Source organism: Malurus melanocephalus, unplaced genomic scaffold, assembly GCF_030028575.1.
Source record: "Malurus melanocephalus ecotype Western Australia unplaced genomic scaffold, MMel_1.1 scaffold_93, whole genome shotgun sequence".
In the NCBI taxonomy this organism is placed as follows: domain Eukaryota; kingdom Metazoa; phylum Chordata; class Aves; order Passeriformes; family Maluridae; genus Malurus; species Malurus melanocephalus.
In genome coordinates this window covers 1533550-1557485 of record NW_026623325.1, presented here as the reverse complement: position 1 = coordinate 1557485, position 23936 = coordinate 1533550, and the positions used below count along the sequence as shown (strand labels likewise).

At 42.5% G+C, this 23936-nt stretch overlaps 1 protein-coding gene across 1 annotated transcript in view; it reads left to right on the top strand.

The window, feature by feature from the left end:
* The first annotated feature begins 12744 nt into the window (after positions 1-12744).
* Positions 12745-23936, top strand: part of LATS2 (large tumor suppressor kinase 2) — a 49211-nt gene continuing 38019 nt past the window's right edge. Inside the window, exons 1-2 of the mRNA XM_057368515.1 lie at positions 12745-12915; positions 17011-17586. Of these exons, the coding sequence (XP_057224498.1) occupies positions 17248-17586 (339 nt within the window). The 5' untranslated portion in view covers positions 12745-12915; positions 17011-17247. The remainder of the gene's footprint in view (positions 12916-17010; positions 17587-23936) is intronic.

Here is a 23936-nt window from a genome sequence, read left to right as displayed (position 1 = left end):
AAAGAGACAGTTGGGTGCTATATGGGATTAACACACTCTGGTCCCATGGGAACTCTCCCAGTTCAGGATAGGAGCAGCCATTACTCCAGTCAATGCTATGCTAATTTAGTGGAAGGAGGACCAAGGGTTTCTGGACCTGTAATAACAATAAATTTAAAAATATAAAGATTTTTAATGCTTTAAAGCACAAAGAATTTTCTGAGAATATTTGTCCCTTAAATTCCAGAAGATGAGGGAACAGTTAGGGTTGTGCTTTCTGTTCCCATGCTTCAGAGCCAATACTTTACCCTGACCATCACTGTTACCAGGGCAGCATTACAGTTCTGGCAAGAGATCTTATCTGAAATCTTAACAGAGACACATTTAGGCTATTCAAGGCAGTTTTCCATTGCTTGCTCARGCTGAAGTCAGTGAAATGTTTCAATTAGCGAGCAAACAGTCTGTCGATTTCCTCTGTGTGATGCACAGAAATCTGTCTGCTTCCTCCCCAAGCACGGTACAGCATGTCTAAGCCACTGGCTACTATAATTAGGGTGGGGAAAACATTTATGTGGCACTATGAAGGTGCTTTGCAAGTACAAAAGCACTAAACTTATTCCCAAAGAATCTAGAGTCAAACATGGTTAAGAAAAAACACAAGGCAATTGTTTCCAGGGAAAATGGTTCCTGCAGAGACGAGGAATCACCAGTGCAATGCGTTTGAGTGAGAGATCTGGAGWATGGAACTCCTGGAATGAATGACTGGATGTCACTCAGAAACACTGGATTTTTTTCCTAATCTACCATGGACCTCATAGGTGACCTTCAGGAGTCAAGGATTCTGTGCATGAATTCTCCCTGTAAAACTGGCATTAATTCAACTCATTCAGTTTCCAAAATAATGGCAGATTACAGAACAGAGGYTGGGAGGACAGAAGAGGGACTGTGGCAGGATAGCATCAGGAGGCACTCAGGAAGCAAGAGAGGGAAGAGAGGCAAAGAAGAGAAAAACCTCTGAAGGGTGAGGAGGCAGGGAATCAATGGAAAGAATAAGAAATGAAATGGGATCCTTCAAGTGTMGGGGAGAAGAAGGTAAATCAAATAAACTTTTGGTTAGGCCAAAGGGAGTACAGAAAACCTGAAAGAGTAGCTGTCAGTGAATTACAGTAGCTGAAACAGGTAATGGCTAGAGCACAGGGAAGAACTGTAGTCATGGTGATAGAAAAGCAAGGACCACTTCAAGAAGTACTGAGACAGAAACTAAATGCTTCAGATGAGGCCTTTTATGAGAGACCAGTGATGTGAAATAAAAGGAGATAAAAATCCCATCTCTGAACTCAGAAAAAAATAGAGGAAGTGCAGAAATCAGATTTCAGAGAACTGATAGTTTTGTATTGAACAAAATTGATTTGAAGCAGAATTGTAATAGAAGCAAGAGCCTCAGGAGAAGAAATTTTAAAAGCCACAGGGATCTACTAYTAGATAGTCATGGACAGAACAGAASATMATTTTCCTCYAGCAAGGTGCAGGCAGAAATGATCAGGTGTAATCAGGGGCAGATGTGAAACAATCAGCAGTGCTATGTTTCAGGGGCCACCAGACTAAAATCTCCAACTCCACATTTGGTGCCACCCACTCTGTGCACATGCTTCCCCTCATTTGTCAAGATGAGGATTCAGTGTGATGTTTCAAATGGACATGAGGAGCAGCAGTAAACTGAAATTCCAAGTGGCCAAGAAAACATTCGTTGCATACAAACACAGTTTTAGCTTGCATTTCACAACATTGCACAAGGTTTAAAAAGTAATCTCCAACTTTGCACACCCATATCGCTGTGTACACAGAGAATGGCTAAACAGACCTGGTGTGCATTGAAATTCATGTCATGGCCTGAGCCTGCCCTCTTGCTCCACACAGCAATGGCTTGGCACTGCAGAGAGAGTTAGAGCATCTGGCTAACATGTGAATCTTCGAGAAGTAGGAAATAGAAAAGAAATTAGACTGCTCTTGTTAGGCTAAAGGGAGTACAAAGGAACACGGTGAGAAACTGTAAATTAATTGCAGAACTTGGAACAAAAAAATGGCCAGAGCACACAGAAGACTTTTCAAAAGTCAAAAAAGGACCTATGGGCCAGTCAGTCTCATCTCTATGCCCAGCAAGATCACAGAGAAGATCCTCCTGGAAACTATAYTAACACACATGGAAAATAAGGTGATTGGTGACAGCCTACAGGGTTTCACTAAGGGCAAATCATGTCTGACAAATTTGGTGGCCTTCTACAGTGGGGTTACAACATTAGTGKGTAAAGGAAGAGCAACAGACATCGTCTATCTGGACTTGTGCAAGGCATTTGATGTTTACCCATATGACATCCTCATTTCTAAAATGGAGAGACATTGATGGAGGACCACTTAATGGATTAGGAATTGCCTGGATGGTCAGACTCAAAGAGTTAAAGTCAACAGCTTCATGTCCAAGTGGAGACAAATGATGAGTGACATTCCTCAGGGATTGTTGTTATGACTGGTGCTGTTTAACAGCTTTGTCAGTGRCATGGACAGTGCCATTAAATGCACCCTCAGCATATTTGCCTGTGACACCAAGCTGTGTAGGGCAATTGACACATTGGAGGGAAGGGATGTCATCCAGAGAAACCTTGACAGGCWTGAGAGGTGGGCACATGTGAACCTCATGAAGTTCAAAAAGGCCAAGTGCAAGGTCCTGCACCTGGGTCAGGGCAATGCCAAGCATAAATACAGGCTGGATGAAGCAGGGATTGAGATCAGCACCAAGCAGAACAACTTGGGGGTGCTGATTGACAAGAACCTCAGTATGTCTTGGCAATGTGCTCTCACAGCCCAGAAAGCCAACTGCATCCTGGGCTGYATCCAAAGCAGCGTGGGCAGCTGGGCAAGGGAGGGGTTTCTGCCCCTGTGCTCTCTTCTGGTGAGACCCCATGTGGAGCGCTGCATAGAGATCTGGGGTGCCCAAAAAACAATGACCCATTGGAGTGGGTCCATTGGAGGACCATGAAAAATATGATCAGAGGGTTGGAGCAMTTTTCCTATGAACATAGGCTGAGCAAGTCGCTGGGATTGTTCAGCCTGGAGAAGAGAAGCATCTGGAGAGACCTTAGAGCAGCCTTCCAGTACCTGAAAGGGGTCATGAGAGCTGGAGATTTTTTTTATGGGGTTATGTAGTGACTGGATAAGGGTAAAAGGGATAAACTGACAGAGGGAAGTTTAGAATAGATATTGGGAAGAAATTCTTCCCTGTGAGGGTGGTGAGGCATTGCCACAGGTTGCCCAGAGAAGCTGTGGATGCTTCATSCCTGGAAGTGTTCAAGGCTAGGCTGGATGGGACTTGGAACAAGGTGGTCTAGTGGAAGATGGCAGGGTGTTGGAACTGGGTGATCTTTAAGGTCCCTTGCAACCCAAACCATTCTATGATTCTATGATTTGTAAATCATGATGATAGAAAAGCAAGGGTTTTTCTGTGTGCCTATTCACCATGATTTACAGTATAACAATAGTCCTTACAGTATAACAACAGTCCTATTCATAATGCATTCCATATACTATTCCAAGACTTAAAGAGGACTTATTTAAGTTACAGATCCATTGCAACCAAATTCTGTATTATAATTATTTGCAAATCACATATYGTCCAACCTACAATTTACTGACCGSTAATGAATAAAAGCTACCTCCTAACATTCAGAGCCTTTTTTATTGAATCCTGGAGTTAAGATTTTATGAAGTCTAGCAGTGTATGTAAAGGTAAAATAGAGCAGAGACAGAAAGAAAATAGCTAGAAAATTGAAAGCATGTTTAGGACTGCTGTGATGCTTTCTAGAYATAGAACTGTGTATCCCTGAAGTGAGCTAGAAGCAGTGGCTGGTGTGGGCAGTTGATTCAAAATAGATGTGGGTTAAAAGACCACGTGGAGGACTCGGAGACACACGGTGATAATGACAGTCATCAAACAGGAACAYGAGGTGGTGAAGCATTTTTGGAGGGGAAACTTTCCATTTCGATGCTGTTTTCATGTTATATTATTCTGTGATGACACTCTAGTAAAGCATTATGGAGAGCTGAGGATTTTTCAGTCTCCTGCTGTGGTACATTGACCCTGACGAGATGCCTGSTGCCCACCAAAGCCACTCTATCACTCYCCTTCTCAGCTGGAGAGGGGAAAGAAAATATAACAAAGCTCACAGGTTGAGGTAAGAAAAGAGAGACAAAGATCTCACCAATTAAAGTCATGGGCAAAACAGACTCATCTCAGGGAAAATTAATTTACTATCGATCAAATCAGAGTAGTATAATAAGAAATAAAAACTGATTCTTAAAATACCTTTCTCCCACCTCTCTCTTCCTGAATTCACTCTTGAATTCTCTACCTCCTCTCCTGCAGTGGTGTGGGGGGACAGGRAATGGGGGCTGCAGGCAGTTCATCACATGTTGTCACTGCTGCTTCTTCTCCTCAGGAGGAGGCTTGTCACACTGCTCCAGTGTGGGGTCACTCCCACAGGAGACAGTTCTCCATGAGCTTCTTCAACACCAGTCCTTCCCACAGGCTGCARCTCTTCACTAATTTCTCCRRCATGGGTCCCCCACAGTGTCACACGTCCTGTCAGCAAACCTAGTCCAGCGTGGGCTTCTCTCTCCACAGGTTCATCGGACCTGCCAGGAGTCTGCTCTAGCCTCGGCTTCCCATGGGGTCACAGCCTCCTTCAGGCATTACCCCTGTTCTGGTCTGGGCTCTTGCATGGGTGCAGGTGGATTTCTGATCCCCTTTGGACCTCCATGGGCTGTCTCACCATGGTCTGCACCAGGTGCTGCAGGGGAACTCCAGCYCTGGCACCTGGAGCACCTCCTGCCCTCCTTCCCTGAACTGCATGCCTACAGTGCTGCTCTCATGTTTTCTCACTCTTCCTGGCTGCTGCTGTGCAGCTTTTTTCCACCCCTTCTTAAGTCTGTTATCCCAGAGACATTACCAGCTTTRCTGATGGGCTCAGCCTTGGCCAGCAGCGRGTGAATCCATCTTGGAGCCAGCTGGCATTGGCTCTGTTGGACATGGGAGGAAGCTTCTGGGAGCTTCTCACATAAATCACCCCTATAGTCCCTGTGCAGTAGTTTTTTGTAGTACCAAAACCTTGCCATRCAASCCCAACRGACCTACACAGGAGTSTCTCAGAACTTTCCCCAACAATTTTTTASGGGCTGTAATCCTGAACCCAATTTCAATAAAACTTTCTGTTTAACATGGATGTATGGCACATATGGATGACAAGTCCCAACATGCAATTTTATGTTTCTGTTGCCAAGGCCACAAGATACTTAATTCCCATCTTTTCATCCTGCTTCTGATTGTACTGACGGGTCAGGCCAAGTTATTTTATTCATGCAAGTCACTCACCTCACAGATAATAGCAMATACTTCTCTTGCTTTTCTGGTATCCTTCTTTGCTGATAAAGCTGTGTAAACAAGTGCAAAGCACACTGGATTTTGACTCCCAGAGTACACAGAGGTGTGACTGCAGTTTKTCCTCTACTCAGGATCATTCTTTCTCCCCCAAGAAAATATGTGAGGTTTGTTGACTGGAGCTTCTTATGCTGCTTTGAGATGCCTTGCCAAGTTGCATGTTATCCCACTTCCTTCCTGCAGGCAATCCAAACAGTGGAGGCTTCCACTGGAGCTCCGCCCCTCACAACTGCACCACAAAACTGCTCAGCTCTCAGGCCCTCTCTTACAGCACTAGAAATGTGGTGGCTCAGCACTGGGCTCAGCAAGAGCTCTGAGAACCTGTGMCTTCTGAGGGCAAACCTTGAGCAGTAGAGTTCTGCAATCCCACTGTGCTGAGCCCAGGAGATGCCCTGAGCCAGCAGCACCRTTGGGCAGCTCTGCACCATCTTGCAGATGTGGCAGGTATGACTRTGTAAGGCCAGCTCCATTGGCACAGTCACTGTGAAATGCCAGTTTACTTAGGAAAATGAGATGGAGCAATAGGCTTACAGCACCACTGGAAAAGTACTGGGTGTCAAAGAGAGGCTAAGCAGCGAGGATCTGAATTTCTGCAGAGTAACTAGGGCAAGACCTACATCTTAGAGGTTTGCCTTAGAGCTTTGTACCTGGGCAATACCGTGGAACTGTGACTGAACATCCCCTCTGACTCTTCCTGTTTTGCATCCTTTTGTAATTTTGTTTCTTTTTCACTGACAGTATGATCTAGTTGTAGACCATAATTTGGCAGATGAAGATTCTGGTCCTGGCTTTGCCACTGAATTGCTGGGTTCCCTGTGAACGTTCATGCAGCCTAATCTTGCTTCTCTCTTCAACTCTTCTGCCCATCTTATCTGCAGAGATGTAATTTCTGCTCTCAAGAAGTGATCCCTTATTATGGGTTTGGGGGTTTTAGATAGCAATTGCAACCTTCTGGTGCACCATCACATGTAGCACTGATATTTTCCCTATGCTTCCCTGGAATGTACTCACTTAGTAGGTGTTGCGCACATGTGATTGCCTTGCATGGTCTTACTTCAGTTTCTTTTTWAATTTATTGTTACTTCTGGCACCTACTTCTCTCACTCTTCGATGCAAAAGCAGACTTTTTAAAAATAGAGGTAGGATTTGGTTTTTTCTGCTTCTACAGCTGACATCTACCTCTGATTCCCTATTTCCACTGAAGTCATGTTCAATGTGTCTGGAGTATTTGAATGCACACAGTTTTGATCTCTTAGTTTGACTTTCATGTTTTATATCGACTCACCCTTCTTTCCTTGTGCATTACTGATGTCAGTCTGCAATCTGTCTAGTTCTCTTCTTCTGCACTGTATCTTTTTCTTATCCATGTACTTCCTTACCCATCTGCACTATTATTTTAATTGTCTTTGAATACATATTAATAGTGTTTCTTAACATATGTCACTGCCTCTTTTTCTTTCCATTCCTTCCTTTACTCTGTTCCATGTCCAGTTTCTCTCAAAATTTAATCAATTGAAATTCATTGCTGTTATTTTTTTTTTCCTTTAGAGCTGACTTAGTCATAATAACAAGGCTTACRGGGAAAGATCCAAGTCTTTTCAAAGATCTGATCCAAGGCTCATTACCATGGTGTCCTGGTTTTTCTTGGTCTGGTTATTTGGWGGTGGAGGGATGGGACCGAGAAACCACAAAGATGGCTCCTGTGAGGAAGTTCTAGAAGCTTTCTCCTTCTTCTCTGGCAAAAGGAGCCCTGCCCTCTGTGTTTCAGAACCAATCCATTGTGGCTCTGAGGTTGATGGACAGGCTGCTGGTCAGTCCTGGGCCAATTCCACAGGCTAGTTACACCTCTGTGATGAYCTATGGTCTTGTACTTAAGAAGAATTCAAAACAAGATAGAGTGCTGCCACTATTTAGTTTTTAGTTTGTTAGTATCGTGCACTGGGGGAGGACAGAGGAGGAGGGTGAGGAGATGTAAGAAAAAAAAAAAATGGAGACCCAAGATCACAGTAAGGAAGACGATAGGTACTATTGCTGTGGTGCTCCACATGGAGAAAACAAGCTGTTCTTGGAAGGACTATTTCTTCAATGGGAGACCGGTGTAGTAAAGAGAGCAACCTTGCTCTGAGAAAAACCTGGCCTTTGAGGACTGGACTGATCAGGAGCCCAAAAGGGGGAAGAGGCTTGGCCCCCCTCACGTCTGAAGCAAGTGGATGCTTAGAACAAGCTGTGTTCTGCCAGGAGATTTGGGCATTAATTGCAAGCAAGTAACTAATTGAAAATTCCCATTTTCAGTAAAGTTTTGTTCACTGCTATTTTAGGCTTCWTATGAGTAAATTGCAGTCTTTGTCGCATGAGTAACTTCTGTCTCTTATTCCAGGGTCTTATCTAATGGGATCAGATCTTTAAACAAGACTTGGATCTTTCCCTGTGTATGAGTTACTCATGGGTAGAGCTGCACAGAGCTGTAATTCCAGGCCTTCYAAATAAAATCAGAGAAATGAACACAACTTCCTTTTAAATTAATGTTGAATTCAGATGCTGGGCTTKGAGACATCAATTTAACATAATGATGATAGGTCACAGAAAGAGCTATTCATTCAGAGATTTCCTAGTCTTTCCAAAACATGGGAATTTCTTCTCTTTCCTTACATGTAGGGAAGTTCAGATGGAGAAGTGAAATRGTTTGCTGTCAGTTCTGAAATGGGACGGAGAGTGGAAAAAAGCTGATCTATGTTATCTTTGGCTTTACAGACCTGGCTACCACCCCCCACCCAAATCAATGTGAGACATTTTTCAGTGGTGTATCAGCATCCTGAAGCCTTGGATGGTCCCTTACAGTTGCAAAATGCCCTTGTACTGTTGTGTGTGTGTGTGTGTGTGTGTGTGTGTGTGTACGTGCATGGGGCATGGGGCACTCTGTAGTCTCCATAGGCTACACATATGTCTCATTCCTCCGCATGTGCTTTGGTGCTGTTATTGCATGCTGTGCTCTTTCAGGAGTTTCCGAGTCCCAAATTCTTACCTCCATACCAGTTGCTTTGGGAATTCCTTTTTCTTCTCCAGAGTACTGGAGAAAAAAAGTGCCTCATTTGTTTCTTCAGGATAGGGGTTCCTCACAATTCCTTCATTTTTTTCCCCCCATAGAGACAGTTAACCAGAGTCTGTGTGCAAGCTGAGGCAGTTTCCCTGTCAGATTTGTCCTATTTCACTACTTTGTGCTGAAATATAATGAATTTCTGAAATACCAAGTGTAGTGTTCGCTGCATCTTTGCCACCCCAAAAGAGAGCTGTGATAGATCTCATAGGCATACTCCTAAGGGGGAAAAAAACCATATTTAAACCATATATAGAATTTGGTTAGGTTTTTTTTTTTTCTGTTTTACTCAATTATTGAAACAYTGAGCCTAACTCTGACCACCAGAAATGTAATTTTGCATCAGGGTTAAATATATTATGTATAATATAACATTATAAGTATGTTATGTTCACATATAGGTTGTATTGTCTGTACTGTGCCAGAGAACTTAGAATTGCTGTTTCAAGCTAGTTTTGTGTTTGTGATTTGGGAAGAATTATTCCCCAGTGTCATTCTGCAAAGAAAATCAATGTGTTAAAACAAGAACATTTCAGTGATGTTGTGAAATCTTTTTTCCTTGCATATCATTTATTTTACTTCACACTGGTTTGTACTAGAAGTGTCACTGTTATTCTAAACAGGATGTCACTGTCAGCAAATTCCTTGTGTCTGTATGTTTATACACACATATGTTCACATGTTCACTATTATTTCACATGTGTGTGTTCCTCTTTTTGAAAAAAAACCTAGCAGAGAACTAGATATTGCTGATGATATTCTTGTTTTACCTTTCTCAAGTTTTCTGAACGGGTTCAAGGTTTCATTGGCGATTAGTACTGTGTAAAGCAAAAATTCATCCACCCACATCATAATTATTTGGTTGTTAGGAATATTTTTAGCAGCATGCTTTGGTAATTGGTTCCAAATATAATAGTTCAAAAGAGACACTATGGCCCAGCAAACAGTGAAACAAGAGTAAAAGGAGGGATGAGGCAACTGACAGCATTAGATGTCAGGATGGAGCTGCACCGAGCTCCCACTTCCCTCACTGTTGTAGGTGGGTGGAAGTAGAAAGAATGTGAAATAGTGGATCTGTGGTCCTTCCCACTTGCCCACACAGTGGGGCAGACAGCTGCTCAGGCAAGTCAGGAGGTGAGGGCTATAATCACCACAGATCCAGCAGTGTCAATCACTGAAGCAGAGCCATGAATAAACACAATAACCCTTACTCATGGTCGATTATTATCTCACAGTCTAGTCTGGGAACAGATTTGCTGCTCCGAACAGACAAATTGCATTGTTCTTTTTGTAGAGCATCTTTCCTTCTGGAGGTACCTTACTGGGGAGAAGAAAGGTGGGACGTAAGACTTGGCAGTAATTTCCAAAGAGATGACTTTCACAGTAATCTCAAAAAAACTTACAAATCATATTTTAACCAAGTTGTTGTATCAACGTAGCTTATTTCAATTTCCCKAGTATTTCTCAGGAACAGGATTTCCGATAGTTTGGGTTTCTAAAAGGTAAAAGCAGAAACAGTCTACCGAGTCTMTAAATCTGTGGTGCACTAGCTGACAAGGGGCACTTTCTAGAGAATGGATACAACCCATCTCAACTGTACTTGCTGCTCTGCTGGCAGGAATTCTATCCCAGAAACTCTGTGCAAATGCAGGAAATTCAGAGCATGCACCTGGGTGGAACCAAGAAGCAAAATAGTGCAAATGAGTCTCATTCCCAGATGGATCAGAATGCAACAGGAAAAAAAAAAATTCCAAAGGAGAAAAAGAAATTTAAAAATCTATTTTATCTAGATTTAAGAATGTGGTTAACAARCAAATCTTACAAAAGAGTGTAATAGCACAGGGTAAGCAATTTTTATCTTGATGCTGTTCCTTTAAGCCAGCCTGAACTTTGTTGGGAAAAGGTCTCAAGCCATTGAGCAATGTCTGGTTTGGGCAATCATGTTGCTGTGCTTCATCGGATAAGCACAGCAGCAATTCAAAAAATGAAGCCATGCTGCATCTGCTGTATCATTTAAAATTTACTTCAGTTTTGCAGGTATTTGAAGATTGCAAAACGACCCACATTATCCTGCAGTATTCTGCCAGTGCTGGAATTTGCTCTGAACCTAATGGATTTCCTTATCTTTAGCTTTCCAGAGTGAGAGGTTTCCTCTTATCCAACCCCCGCCCCCCCCCACCCTGCCCTACAATATATTCCAGTCAATGACAGTATTGAAATTCTGACAGCCGTTTATATACAGTAACAGACTGCTCTCAGATGAGATGCTAAACAATTTCTGTGCACCATTTCTCATGAAATTCTCCTCCCAAACCAGCACTTTTATGAGCACTATTTTTTTTATAAGCATTAGTCATGTATAGGCATTATTGACAGTTTAGCATRAAGACATTGAAAAAACATTTATGATAAGCAAGCTCAGAGAAATATCTTGAGACAGGACTGCCCATGAGTCTATTACTTACAAAAATAGTCTCCATGGCTTGAAAAAGGCTGTAAATACAGCTCTTATCCTGGAAAGACAATTATGCACTGACTTCTCTTTATATGTGCTCGCAGTCCAGTGGAAGACACTGGGGCTCATCACATGATTAAATATGTCTTAGCAGTTTGCAAGACTGACATTTTCCCTGCCACAAAGAGCGACCCTACAACGAGCACCTCTCAGTTCAGCAACAGGATTTTAGAATTTTGAAGAACTTCAGGACTGCAGGCTTCTTCCATGTTAATGATCTAAAGATATATGCTTATRTTTATGAAAGTTTACTTCCTTGTGGTTTTTATCCTATATTAATATCCCCTGGTTATGACTAGCATGCATAGCTGTGATGGTGAGGAGTCAGAGCCAACTTCTCAGATCCAAGCATTATTTGGGAGCATGGGCTGTATTTCTCACTGTGAATTGTCTTTATTGAAGACCAGAGACATACCTAAAATCTTAATATTCCTGCTTTCMTGAGAAACAGATTCCTAGGGGGACCTTATCACTCTCTAAAACTACCTGAAAGGTTGTAGTGAGGTCGATCCCTTATCCCACSCAATAAGCAGCAGGACAAGAGGAAATRGCRTCAAGTAGTGCCAGGGGAGATTTATATTAGACATATTTATATTAGACAAAAAATTCTTCTCTGAGAGGGAGTTTGAGCATTGGAGCAGGCTGTCTGGTGGGTGTGAGGAGTGTGGGTGTGAAGTCATTATTCCTGRAAGTGTTCAAAAGGTACRTGGATGTGGCACAGGAGGACATGATTTAGTGGTGAACCCATTAGTGCTGGGTTAGTRGTTGGACTGGATTTCAGAGATCTTTTCCAATCTTAGTGATTGTATGATTCTGGTTCCAGACAGTTCTATCCATAACAAGGTCAAACATGAACTTTTCATGCAAATATCCTTTGCAGCTTGGTTCTGCATTTTTGATCCAGATGTGAATTCCCTGTCTGCCCACTTCTGGTGCCTCATAGCCCCCTTGTGTCCTCACCATGATGGAACATGAAAACCAAGTAACCTCCTCAAAAAAACCCCAAGCAAACCAGAAACCAAAAGGAAACTCCAACCAGGCATTGATAGTGCTGCCACTTTTTGTGCCAGTTAGTCCAGCATTGGAATGAATACTGGTAGGAATAGAGCTTATCAGCTCAAACCTTTCAATTTAAATGAGTTTGGAACAGGGCTGAGTGGAACAATACTTCCAAGCCACCTATCTTGCCCAGAGAAGCTGTGGATGCCTCATCCCTGGAGGTGTCCAAGGCCAGGTTGGATAGGGTTTAAGCAAACTGGTTTAAGTGGAAAGTGGCCTCCACGGGCGGGAATGTTGCAACTAGATGACCTTTAAGGTCCCTTCCAACCCAAACTTTCATGATTCTACCCCAGCCCTTTTCGCCTCAACAAGGCGAAACTTGCCACTCCCTCACCGCCTCAGCCACCCCTCTTCCACCGGAATCCAGTAAAGAGTTGTTGTGACACGGGGTGGGCTTTCTGAGTGGAAAAAGTGTCACTTACTACCTGTAAACCTCGGGACGGGCGCCCCGAGGGGGCCGGCGGGCGGAGGGCAGGCGACCCCCACCACTTRGGTCCCCTGAGGGTGCGCCAGCCCTTCCCGGCCCTTCCCAGCCCTTCCCGCCCTGGAAGCCCCTCCCCCCGCTGGAATGCGCCGGGAGGGGAGTGGAATGACGCGGGCGCCGCGGGATCACGTGGCGCGAATGGAATGCCAACAATGTAGCGAATGTCCCGACTGCGCGCCGCACTCGGCGCCCGGGACGGCCAAGGGGGAAGATGGAGAGCGGCCCGCGCCGCCGCCGCTGAGCAGCGCCGTGCCCAAGCCCGGAGGGCGAGCGGCGGCGCCGGGCGCCCCGGGGAGGTGAGCGGAGCGGAGGCGGGGGGCGCGGGTTCCCCCTCAGCCCCGGGTGGGAGCGCTCCCCATCCCCCAAAACTGCTCTGCGCGGAAGGGAAAGTCCTGTGGAGAAGCGGGGGGTGCGGGTGAGCGGAGGTGGGTCGGTCGTCGAAGGGGGAGCGAGCGTCCCGTGTGTGCGTCCCGTCCCGGGGCAGCCTGGGCGCCCTGCCCGCACCCTCCGACATTTTCCGGACACTCGTGTGACAGCCCAGCCCTGCCCCGGCGTAGCGGGCTGGGGGTCCGCCTGTCYGAGGCCTCTGCCCCAGCAGGCCGGAGCTGTTAATGTCCGGAGTTTATTTTGGGAGCTTTCTGCCCACGAAAGGAGTGGGAGAGAAGGGGCTCCCGGCGGCACGGGGGCGGGAGGCGAGCCGCCGGGCAGACCCTGGAGGGCGGGTGTCGCTGGGAGCGAGGGCCGAGGGGAGCCGGGCCAGGGCATCCAGAGCCCGCGGGGTCCCGTCTGGCTGCGGCGGGGGCCTCGCTCTTCTCAGTCAGCTGAAGGTCACTGCCAAAATCCAGCAATTCGCCACCCTCTCGGCTGCCTCGTGAGCAGTGTGCGTGTTGAAATACTCCTTTCCCGGGGAAAGGCTCTCGCCCAAGTGACGCAAAAAGGGCTCGCTCGGAGTGTCCGGGCTTTGCGGTCAGTCACTGCCGAGCTGCTGTGGATGGGGACGGTGAGCTGTTTCCCTCAGCCTTGCGTTGGGCCAGTGCTTGTGGCTGGCAGTGGGACACGGGCACAGAGTCGCTTTTGGACAGTTCTGTTAGTAGGAGGAAGGAGAGGCGGAATCGTTTTAGGGAAAATCCCTTTTCCACTTTTCTTCACTTCCACAATGTACCCACTCATAAGAGAAGCACGGCTTGTATAATAATGGAATTCCTGAAAACATCCAATACACAGTGAACAGTCCCCACTTCCTTGAACTTGTGTTCCAAAAAATCCCCAAAGCGATACCTGTAGATTGAGAGAGGGAAGRCGGTTGTAGCAGTTTCTTAAAATTTTATTCCTTCCTAGTGAAGTGATTGCAAGTTCAGTTTACTCCGTGCCTGCACAGTTACAGGGAAACAGCTCACCAGCTCAGGCGAGCTTTAGTTTCTTGCCTGTGTCCCAGCTCCATAGAGCCACTTAGAAGTCTGTTGGTGAATACAGGAAAGTGAATAGATAGTCCTGCTGGGACAACAGACTTCAGCATATAATTTCAGTGTTGTTGGTTGGTTGGCTGATTGCTGCCAGAGCAGCTATGGATATTTCTCAAATGAAATAAAATAATTTGTTACTCAGAAATAGTTTAACTTCAAGTAACTAAAGCAATGCTGCACTTCCTTGAAATGTCGTATCTTCAGAATAGTGGACAAGCTTTTAATTAGTACAGAAAATATAACATTTTGGAAAAKACCTTAGGACTGTTTAGTCAGAATGGCTAACAGCTCAAAAATAATTTCTCCTGATGGCAGCAAGGCTATTGATACATTCATGGGTGYAGATTAGAAGGATGTGAAGTTATCTAAATCCAGATGTGCAGTTAGAAATGCTTAGAGATACCCTGCATATCTTTTAAAGCATTTTTTTGCTAAAAATGTAAATCATAGGAAGATTAAAAGAAGTCAGCAGCTTGTCTTTCTTTGTAAATCATCTGTAATATTTAGTGTTCCATTTTTTTTGCTTATGCATTTAGTTAAAGAAAAAAAACTCTGCAAGATATGAAACAGATTTGCAGTWAGATCCAGTACTAACTGTTGTTGCTGCTCTCATTCATACCGTCTAAACGAGCAACATTTCTTTCTGATTTAAGTAGTATTGTAAATGTAAGCTGAGGAAGTTGCCAGCTGGCTTGACCCAGCATTATTAGACTCGAGCTTAGGCTAAAGGTCACAGAAGTTCTTTATGTGAAGCATGTGTGTAAGTGGGAAAGCAGTCTTTTGCTGCAAAAAGATAGGAGGCTTGTAAGCTTTCCCAGTGCATCCCAGGCCTGAGGATTGGCACAGGGACTGAAAAGGAAGAGCAACCCAGATGCCTAAATCCCGCCATATGGTGCCTGCTGCTGTCAGGAAAAGAAAGACAATTATAGATCAATTAATTGCTCTGTATCTTCTAAGCACTAGCTAGTTATGATGTAATCTGAAGAAGACTGCAGTACTATTGTTTTTATTTTTTACCTAGTCTATGTGTTATCTTTTGCTATATTCTGTCCAAGTAGAAAAAAAAATCTGTTCTTGAGATCGTGCAGTTGCTTTTGTCTTCATTTGGGACAGTGAAAGCTTGATCTGTTACTCACCAATAGCTGATTTGTGGAAACATCAACATCTGGATGAACAGCTTTAGCACTTCCCTTAAAACAATTGGCAAATGTCACTCTCACTTCTCTATGAGTTAGTTTTACAGGGTATTATATATGTATAGACAGAGAGGGAGCACCAAGTGGAGGAGCTCAAGACCTCAGRACACATACAGGTGTTTTTTCATTAACAGCGCATTTAAGTCTTAACAAAAAAGGTTGACRTGGGTTAATCTCAAGTAATTAATCTGTACCCCTGCATTTCAAACTGGTGAACCATCATAGAAGAGTCTGGGGTCTGGCCGCACTGTTGCATTTCAGACCTTGTTTGTACAGGAAATCTTGAAGTGGACTCTGTACCGAGGAGGAAGTGACGGTGGGCTTCAGAGGTAAATGTGTTCAGGTTCCGTTGGGTTTCACAGTAGGAAGCTGTTTGTTTGGCAGTGAAAGGTGATGGTAAATGTATGGAATGGTTGTTTAGTTGGGAAAGKCTTCAGCTATCACAATAAAATGAGTTTTTAGTATGAGCATGTGAAAATTCAAAGCAATACTTCATTGAGAAACTCTTCTCATTGATAAATGTGCTATGATCAAAAGTGAAGCACCTTAAAAAAATTCCAGTTGATTTCTGAGTGCTGGAGAGAAATATGCAGTGTGCTACCATCCTCTGTATTTGCAATTTGGAAACAACTGAATGGATTTTTTCCTTACCAGCATAGTGATTGGTTGAAGCACCATTCAGACATCACTTTGCAAGTGCAAGTGGCAGAAGAAGACAACTTTCATAAGCAGCATCAGTAGCTAGATTGCATTTCTGATGAGGCTGTCTTTCTAATCCTAATGGTTCCAAATGCACCATTATTTCATGTTTCTGTTACAGAAATGCATAATGATTTAGTTAAGATAGGATTCTTGTAACTTCGTGCTGCATGGAGATCGCAAGTTGTGCAGTAGCTCAGCTGTGCTGCATAGGTGATTTCTGCTGCATGTCAGAAGAGGTACATAAAGCTGTCTCAAAGTCTTTTTTTTGTGTTGGGATGCTTTATAATATGGCTCTTCATCTTATACTCTTACTGTGTAGTACTGTGCTTCTCCATTTACTTCTCTTTTCCCTTTCTTTCCTATGAGGCAAAGCTAATGAAATATCATATACCCTTTCCTCTCTTCTTTTTTCCCCCTCCTCCTTCCAGTTCTGGTGAGAATTGTTACCTTCAGGCTTTGCTAAGTTATTCATGTGGAAAAGCAAAATATCTTGTCTTTCTGTTACTCACTTTGTTATTGAAATAGTATAAGTTGCTATGGTTAGARTCATCAATATTTCCATTATAAAACTTTTTCAAAAACTTCTGAAACTGTCTTCAGCTAGCGTAAAACAAACAAAATCTTAAGTGGGGGAAAAACATTTCATGAGCATACTCTTCCCTAATTATGAAATAGGATAAGCTTGTCCAGACTTTGGTTATGCAATTGGGTAGGAAACTTGCCACAGTTAGGTACTGTAAAATTATTAAATTAGTTTTTCTAAACCTTAGTTTTTAGGGGGTTTATTTTAATTTATTTTGAAAATTAAACTTAAAAGGAAAATGAATTATGTATTGGTTATGTTGAGAAAGCCTTCTAGAATCCTGTTATTGAAAACAGAAAAAGTGAAAATTATTAAAGGGTATCCAGCTGTGACAGCTTAAGAGGTTAAACTAATTCATTTTCACTTGATTAATTGTCATGCTGTCCCTTCAGAGGCATTTACAATATCAACTTAATTGAATGTACTTTTTATTTTCTTTTGTTTCAGACACTGTCAGTCTGCAAAATGATGATTCCAGAGATTTTCATTTTCTGTAGGAAATGTGAAGATTGTGAGCTGAAGTAAAACATTGGCAGAAATMTCTTGAGAATTTTGCCTTCTCTTTTTCTCTTTGAAGGATTATGTTTACAAGAAACTGATACCATCAAGTGACACTTTYTTGAAGTAATTTAAAAGAAACTAAAAATCAAGCTGTATTTATGCTCAGAGAAAACTGGATTAACAATGAGGCCAAAGACCTTTCCTGCTACGACATATTCTGGAAACAGCAGACAAAGGTTACAGGAAATTCGAGAAGGTTTAAAGCAGCCATCCAAATCTTCAGGTCAGGGACTACCGATTGGAGCAGGCAGTGAAACTTCTTTGGACCCTAAGATTTTAATAGGGAAGGATGCTGCAAGGCAGCAGCAGATGAGACAAACACCCAAGTTTGGACCGTATCAGAAAGCTCTGCGAGAAATCAGGTATTCTTTGCTGCCCTTTGCTAATGAGTCGAGCACTACAGCGGCCGTGGAAGTCAACAGGCAGATGCTCCAGGAACTGGTGAATGCAGGTTGTGATCAGGTACGTATGAGCTTGGATAGGGGATTGGCAATGCTGTCAAAAGAAGTTTTTGCTCTGGACTGAAGGAAGGATTTTGATRGTGGCTGTCAAAATCATAGAAATGCACTTGATTCTTCTGGCAGTCATGTTGCTGTATGAGCAGCAGAGTAGATGGACTTAATGGGGACAGTTGTAGTGCTTAGTGTGGGGTTAATTTATGTTAACGGCAGTCGTGGTGACCTCTAGGATTCTTCAATGATTTYCCCAGTTGATATATGAGACTGAACAGGGTGGCTTGTCTTTTTTTTAATCTTTCTTTTCTTTTTCGTTTTTGTTTCTGCATTTTCCCTGCAATACTAAGTAACAAGCCTTAGCTCTGAGTAATAGGGTGGAATTGCCTAGCACATCTAAGTCCAATTCACTGTCAAAATCAACTGTAAGAAATAGATACAATATATGGTATTTGGAGAAGCTAACTTGCTGTTGGCCAGACGCAGAAGGGCTTGGATGGATCAGCAGTGATTCTGTCCACACCTTTTCTTCCACACTTTTTCTGCTTCTGTTAAGAGGTAGTAGCACTGCTCAGATAAGAGACTTGATGTAGAGATGCTTTTTTTCTGTCATCCTGGGATTGATACTCGAATGTATTCTTAATTCAAAGACMATTCACATGGTGCAGTCTTTTTGTGTTGAGCTGCATTCTTCTTGTGCTTCCAGTGTTGGTATAGACTTTCACCTCTGCCCAGGATTAGTTCAAAATTTTGCTTTTCGGGAAGAAGTATGGTTTGGGTTCAGATTCTGAGTGTTGTAGGAACATGTTTTCTCCCATGTGATTGAATAGCAGTTGTTGACAAACTGAAASATTTCCATTTATAGTCCTTCATACAAACTGGGGAGATTTAAAACCAAAGTGCTTTCAGTGGCATCTCCTTGATTTCAAAATTTAGCCCCCATTCACTCACGGCAGAATGTGAGTCTCTTGACTCTCCTAGGCTGTATTCTGATTTGTATGTCAAAATTAACATCAGGCATTATTATAAACAGYATAACAGTATGCAGTTCCCTGGAGCTATATAAACATTAATTAGTGCTGTTTCTATGCCAAAGAGTTTATGCTATACAAGATAATCAGAGTAGATTGCATATCTAATAAGAAGTGCTGCAGTACATCGAAACACTTCCTAGTCTAGTGAACCAAGGTGCTGTACTGAATTATTTAACTGCAAGAACCAAGGATTTTCTCTGATCTCTAGTACTCCATTAAAACAGTGCTTTTTAGAACTCTACCCTCTAAATTTACCTAGTTGCTTAGGATGGGAACATTTCCTGTGCACGTGAGCCAAGGTTAAATGAGCCCAGCTGGAKTCTGGATTGGAAATGCACATTTGGTAGGTTACATGGACAAATCGTTCACACATAGAACTTGGCTTGTTGAACTGAAATCTTGGAAAGTACTTTGAACACACTACATCACAGTGATGTTAAGGCAATATATAAAACAGAAATTCCTGAAAACCTGTTAAAATGTCTTGATATTCAAGGCAGTGTAGAGAACTATATGTGTATGTTTTTTTTATATACTCAGCTATTTTGACTTCAATGTTCATACAGTGGTATTGCTTCTTCKAGAACATTGAGCCTAGTTCTGACTCTGATGTGGAGAGTTTTGTTACCTCCTTAAATTTTGGTCACATTTTTGGTTGCGCTTTTTTTGCCTCTCCTCATTGGCCATGATCCTTCCATCCTTCCATTTTTCGTTTTTCCCTAGTTGTGACTTGTTGCCTGGCAGTGAGGCCTGTCCCTTAGATGTGTRTTTGGCACTCACATCTAGGCTTAACCAGGATCACATTTGGCTAGAGTYCAGATAGAGGTTTCAAGACTGAAATCCTGTGAATAAAAATGCTGGGCTTCCTAATGTGACTATAATGAGGTGTTCTGTCCTGAAGGGTTGTGAATGAGTGGAGCTTCTTGAGATGGTGTGAGTGGGTATCTGACCTTGGGGGTGGCATGGTGTAGGGTGACAGACCTGGCTACTACCTCTAAATTCTTCCTTTCCCCCTGGTGCCCGAGCTGGTTCGAATCGGATGCTGAACTGTTTCATACCATGATGTGTAGTAAATCAGAAATCCCAAGCTACCCTGTCCCTGCTTGTGAATCAAAGCCTTTAAATGCCAATCACATGGCCAATTTTCTGTAGTCCTGTAGGCAGCTAACAGATCTCTGATTTAACAGAGAAGTGAAGACACCTATATTTTCTTTGGAGATGTTTTTATTTACCTCTGAACCCTATGCTCATGTGGGGTTGTTAAATGGGCATTGAAGCCCCTTTCAAATGCCAGGAGCAGCTGTTTTGAGGTTAAGGATTTCAGTCCTTTTGTACGTGAGCCTTGCCCTACAGCAAGCCTGCAGAATACAAGATCTTACTCCTCCTGCTCCTGCTTCATGGTGCACAAATCAGCTGTTCAGCAGCTGCAAGCATCCTGAAGCATCTGGCAATTTGTCATAAGGAGCTCTAATTRTCAGCATTCTAGGAAGCTGTGAAGAAGGAATAGATGGCTGTGACACTCACTCTGATCTTATGGGAACTCCATTTTCCAGTTGGATTTGGGCTGATGCTTGTTGGTGCTCTAGATGGAACGCTGAAAAGTAATGTTGACCTGGTGGGTAATCTGTTGTGGTGGACACCATGCAGGGATCAGGATTCTTCTTCAGTCAGTTAGGACATAATAAGGATTTTTGGAAGGGTGAAGGGAAGCAGTGACAATTGAATAGGAAAAGAACTTTAGAGGCTAGGGAAAGGATAYTTCTGTTTAATACTCTCACTAACTCCACTCATCTGTCATGACTGTAGCATGGATAGATTTTAACAACAACCATTTCACATCCTGCAAGAGATGTTGCTGATTGGGGTTTGTGGCTCCCTGTTCTGCCTAAGTGGCTCTAAGTTTTAAGATGAAATTGAAATTGGTTTTATTAAATRAAATGGAAGAGTAACATTTTGTTACTTGCTCTTCCTCTGTGAAAGATCCACACAGCCAGGCAGTTCATACTTGACAAAATTAACAAGTATGTGAAATGCATCGTAATTAATGAAGTAAATATTTAGTTCTGGTGTCTTCCAGTTACAGTCATTGTAAATGTTACATGTGAAAACATCTTTTTTTGTTGTTTTTAATTTGGTTAGGAAGTTGCCAGTGTTCTCTCAAATTACCTGTTTTCTCCCAGAAAAAATTTTTTTTCAGCCATTGTGTAGTTTATGATTTTATAGTGAAATCTGATCCCCTAAACTTAATGGGGACTTCACTATTGACCTCAGAGAATGGGGACTTCACTATTGACCTTTTTTTTTAAGAGATAGAAAACAAAGTAACATACATAATTGCTCATTGTGTTTCTGACACAAATGGAGTAACTTGTCTGTTGTTCACTTAAGTCATCTTTTCAACAGTAATTATTTCGTCAGTATCAATCAAAAATAATTAGTGCAGCGTAAATAGTTTGGAACATGGCTGAAAAAGACCAGACCTTTTTCCTTGTGAAACCTTGAAGCCAAAGGCACTCCTAATATGCCATTCTTTGRTAACTAAAAGTCCTTGGGCTTGGAAGTGTAACTTACGGTCGGTCACCGGTCACCGTAGGGGCACGAGAGCGTGGAGTGTCCATCCTGTGGGCTGGTAAACCACTGGAATCACCTGGGGCAACTGGGTGGCGTTTGGGGTGTGCTGGTAAATGCAGCTGCTCTTGTGGATTGAATTTTTCTAATGAATAGATGCAATTGAGCRTGCGATCAGTGGCATTTCAACAACCTGAATGGGCTGTACTGTACTTACGGTACTTCCTTAGAGAATAAACAGCCACTGATATTGTAATTTAGAGTGGGCTGCAGCAGTTCTAGATGAACTGTGGAATGTTATACACTTGTCACTTATGAGGGTTTTTTTTTTCTTTCCCTCAAGCAAACTTTCCTTTGAGCACAGGGTGCCTTTTCTGGATGAGGCTTTCTAGGCATGGTTTGTTTGTTCATCTATTTTTAAGAAAAAAAAAATGTTTTAGGATTTTTTACAGGCTGCATTCTACCAGTAACATACTATATGCTGTACAACTTTGAATATGTGAAGTGGGGAAGTACTTATGCTTCATTTTCTCCAGAGGCTTTTATAAATATCTGTAGTAAAACATGTAYACCACCCGTCCCCTGCCTGAGCCARTATCAGGACAYTTTGAASGGGAAGATCTGTCCATTGGATACTAACACTTGGTAGTGTCTTTCAAGGAAGAAGTGCCTGTGGAATGTGTGTAAGATATCAAGTTGACTACCTTGTCATCAGTGTTATGCTGAATTCATGAGAATCAGATTGTAGCATTGGTATGGGTTTTTTTTGTTGCTTTTTAAAATTTTTAATTCCTCCTTCTTGCATTCCAGGATTCTTTTGATCTGTTCATCATGGCTTATCTTCTTTTTATTAAAATTATTTGGCAAAGATTCTACCCTGATTTGGGAATGCTGCTTGGTTTCAGGTTTTGAGAATGGGGAATAATGTATTTATCTTAATTTGAGGAAATATTTGTGCTTCTTTAAGTGAGGGAAATTCTGCTTTGCCAGACAGAGCTTGGGCAAAAAGTCCTTTTTGCATTTTGTATGCAGAACTAGTATTCTGTTCTTCCTGTTCCATATAGGTTGTGCTCGTCCACCTATGATCCATGTGTCATCTAGCAGTGTATTACTGAGCAGTATGACTTTCCCTCATATTGTTGGAGTGATGAGAGGAAGCAGATAGAATGTAAAGTTTTGTTTTGATGAGACTTGCTGAAGCTTTGTTGTAGTAAAATACCTGTAGTGATGTATTTTTTAAGAGGACAAGTCTAAAAAGACAGCTTGCCTTCAAGGTGAAGGACAGCAAATTTTGTAATAGCAAATAAGGGAGTTAATTTCATAACATTGGCCTGTCCTGTAACAAAATTTTGTGTTTGCTTGAGTAAACTTTACCTGTGTTGGGCATTCTGCCTGCCCARCCATTTACCAAAACCTCCAGGATGAACATCTTAGTCATCCTCTGGATGTTTTCAGTCCAGATTGTTTAATGAAAAATGACTGAAGAATGAGTTGYTGTAAGATTGCCTGGGTTATTCTGTGGGAAATATGCTAAAGGTGAGGATCACAGAATATTTTGAATAGGAAGGAATCCACAACGCTCATCAAATCCAACCTGAAGTGAATGGCCCATACAGGGATCTAACCCATGCCCTTGGCGCTATTAGCATTGTGCTCTGACCAACTGAGCTAATGTGGTGCAAGTCTCTACAAGCTGTGCTGCTTGTGGAGRTATTTGGGGTTACAGGGAAGAAGAAAGGCATTTTCAAATGAGGCTACTCACTGCTGAATGAAGGAGAAAGGTTTTATTTTAGTAACTGAAATAGATCTGATAATTYAGGCCAGCAGTCTCTTGGGTGTTCCATTTGCATCCCTCATTTGCAGGTAAGTTGTTCACTCTGTCTTCTCTTTACTAGATGTTTTGAGAGCTTGTTTCATAACCTTTTCCTATACTTTTTTTTTCTAAACTCCACTTTTGTTTTCAACCTTTCTGAGAGCTTTCCAATATAATGCAGTGTTCTTCCATCAAAGCATGTAATGGAATGTGTTTTCCCGCTAATATGCCTGAGGTTGGCAACTTAAATAATTTCAGTTCTTAAGTCCTAAGTTCTTAAATCTTTTCAGTTCTTCTGCTTCTGAAGAAAAAAGAGTCATAGCTTTCCAGGGGCTGAAAGCAAGAGGTGAAGATTGCTCTTCATCTGATAACTGCTGACACCTCTCTCTCCTAAATCCTTTCCCTTGTCTCCAGTCTTCCTGTGTTTCTGTCACTTCTTGATGATACTGGCTTACTGAATAAACTTAGATTCTCTGTGTCATGACACAACTCTCACAGTGTATGTGAGAAGGTGCTCTTGGTATTGTTCGGTGTGAGCATGGCTTGGAATATGCTTACCTTGCCGAAAAAGAAAAGTATTTTCCTTTGAGTTTTGTGGTGGTRGAAATATTTATCAACAGTAGTAAATGATTGAATGTTCTCCTTTGCATGACAAAATGTGGCATCTTGGCAGCTGRGCAGAAATATGGCATGAAACAAGAGTGTTTTAAACTCTGCCCTTAGTTCTTGTTAGTCTTTTTTCTTCTTTATCAAACTATAGAGTAAATTACATCTTGGTAGTGGGATTATGTTTGAAGTGACAGGACAGGAATCAGATGATAGACTTCAACTGTAGRTAAGTGTGAATCTCAAGTTATCTTAAGCCTTCCTATTCCTCATATCACATAAACATTCTAGAAGCCTGGGAGTTAATATAAAAATATAAAATTATATCCTGCTGTAGGG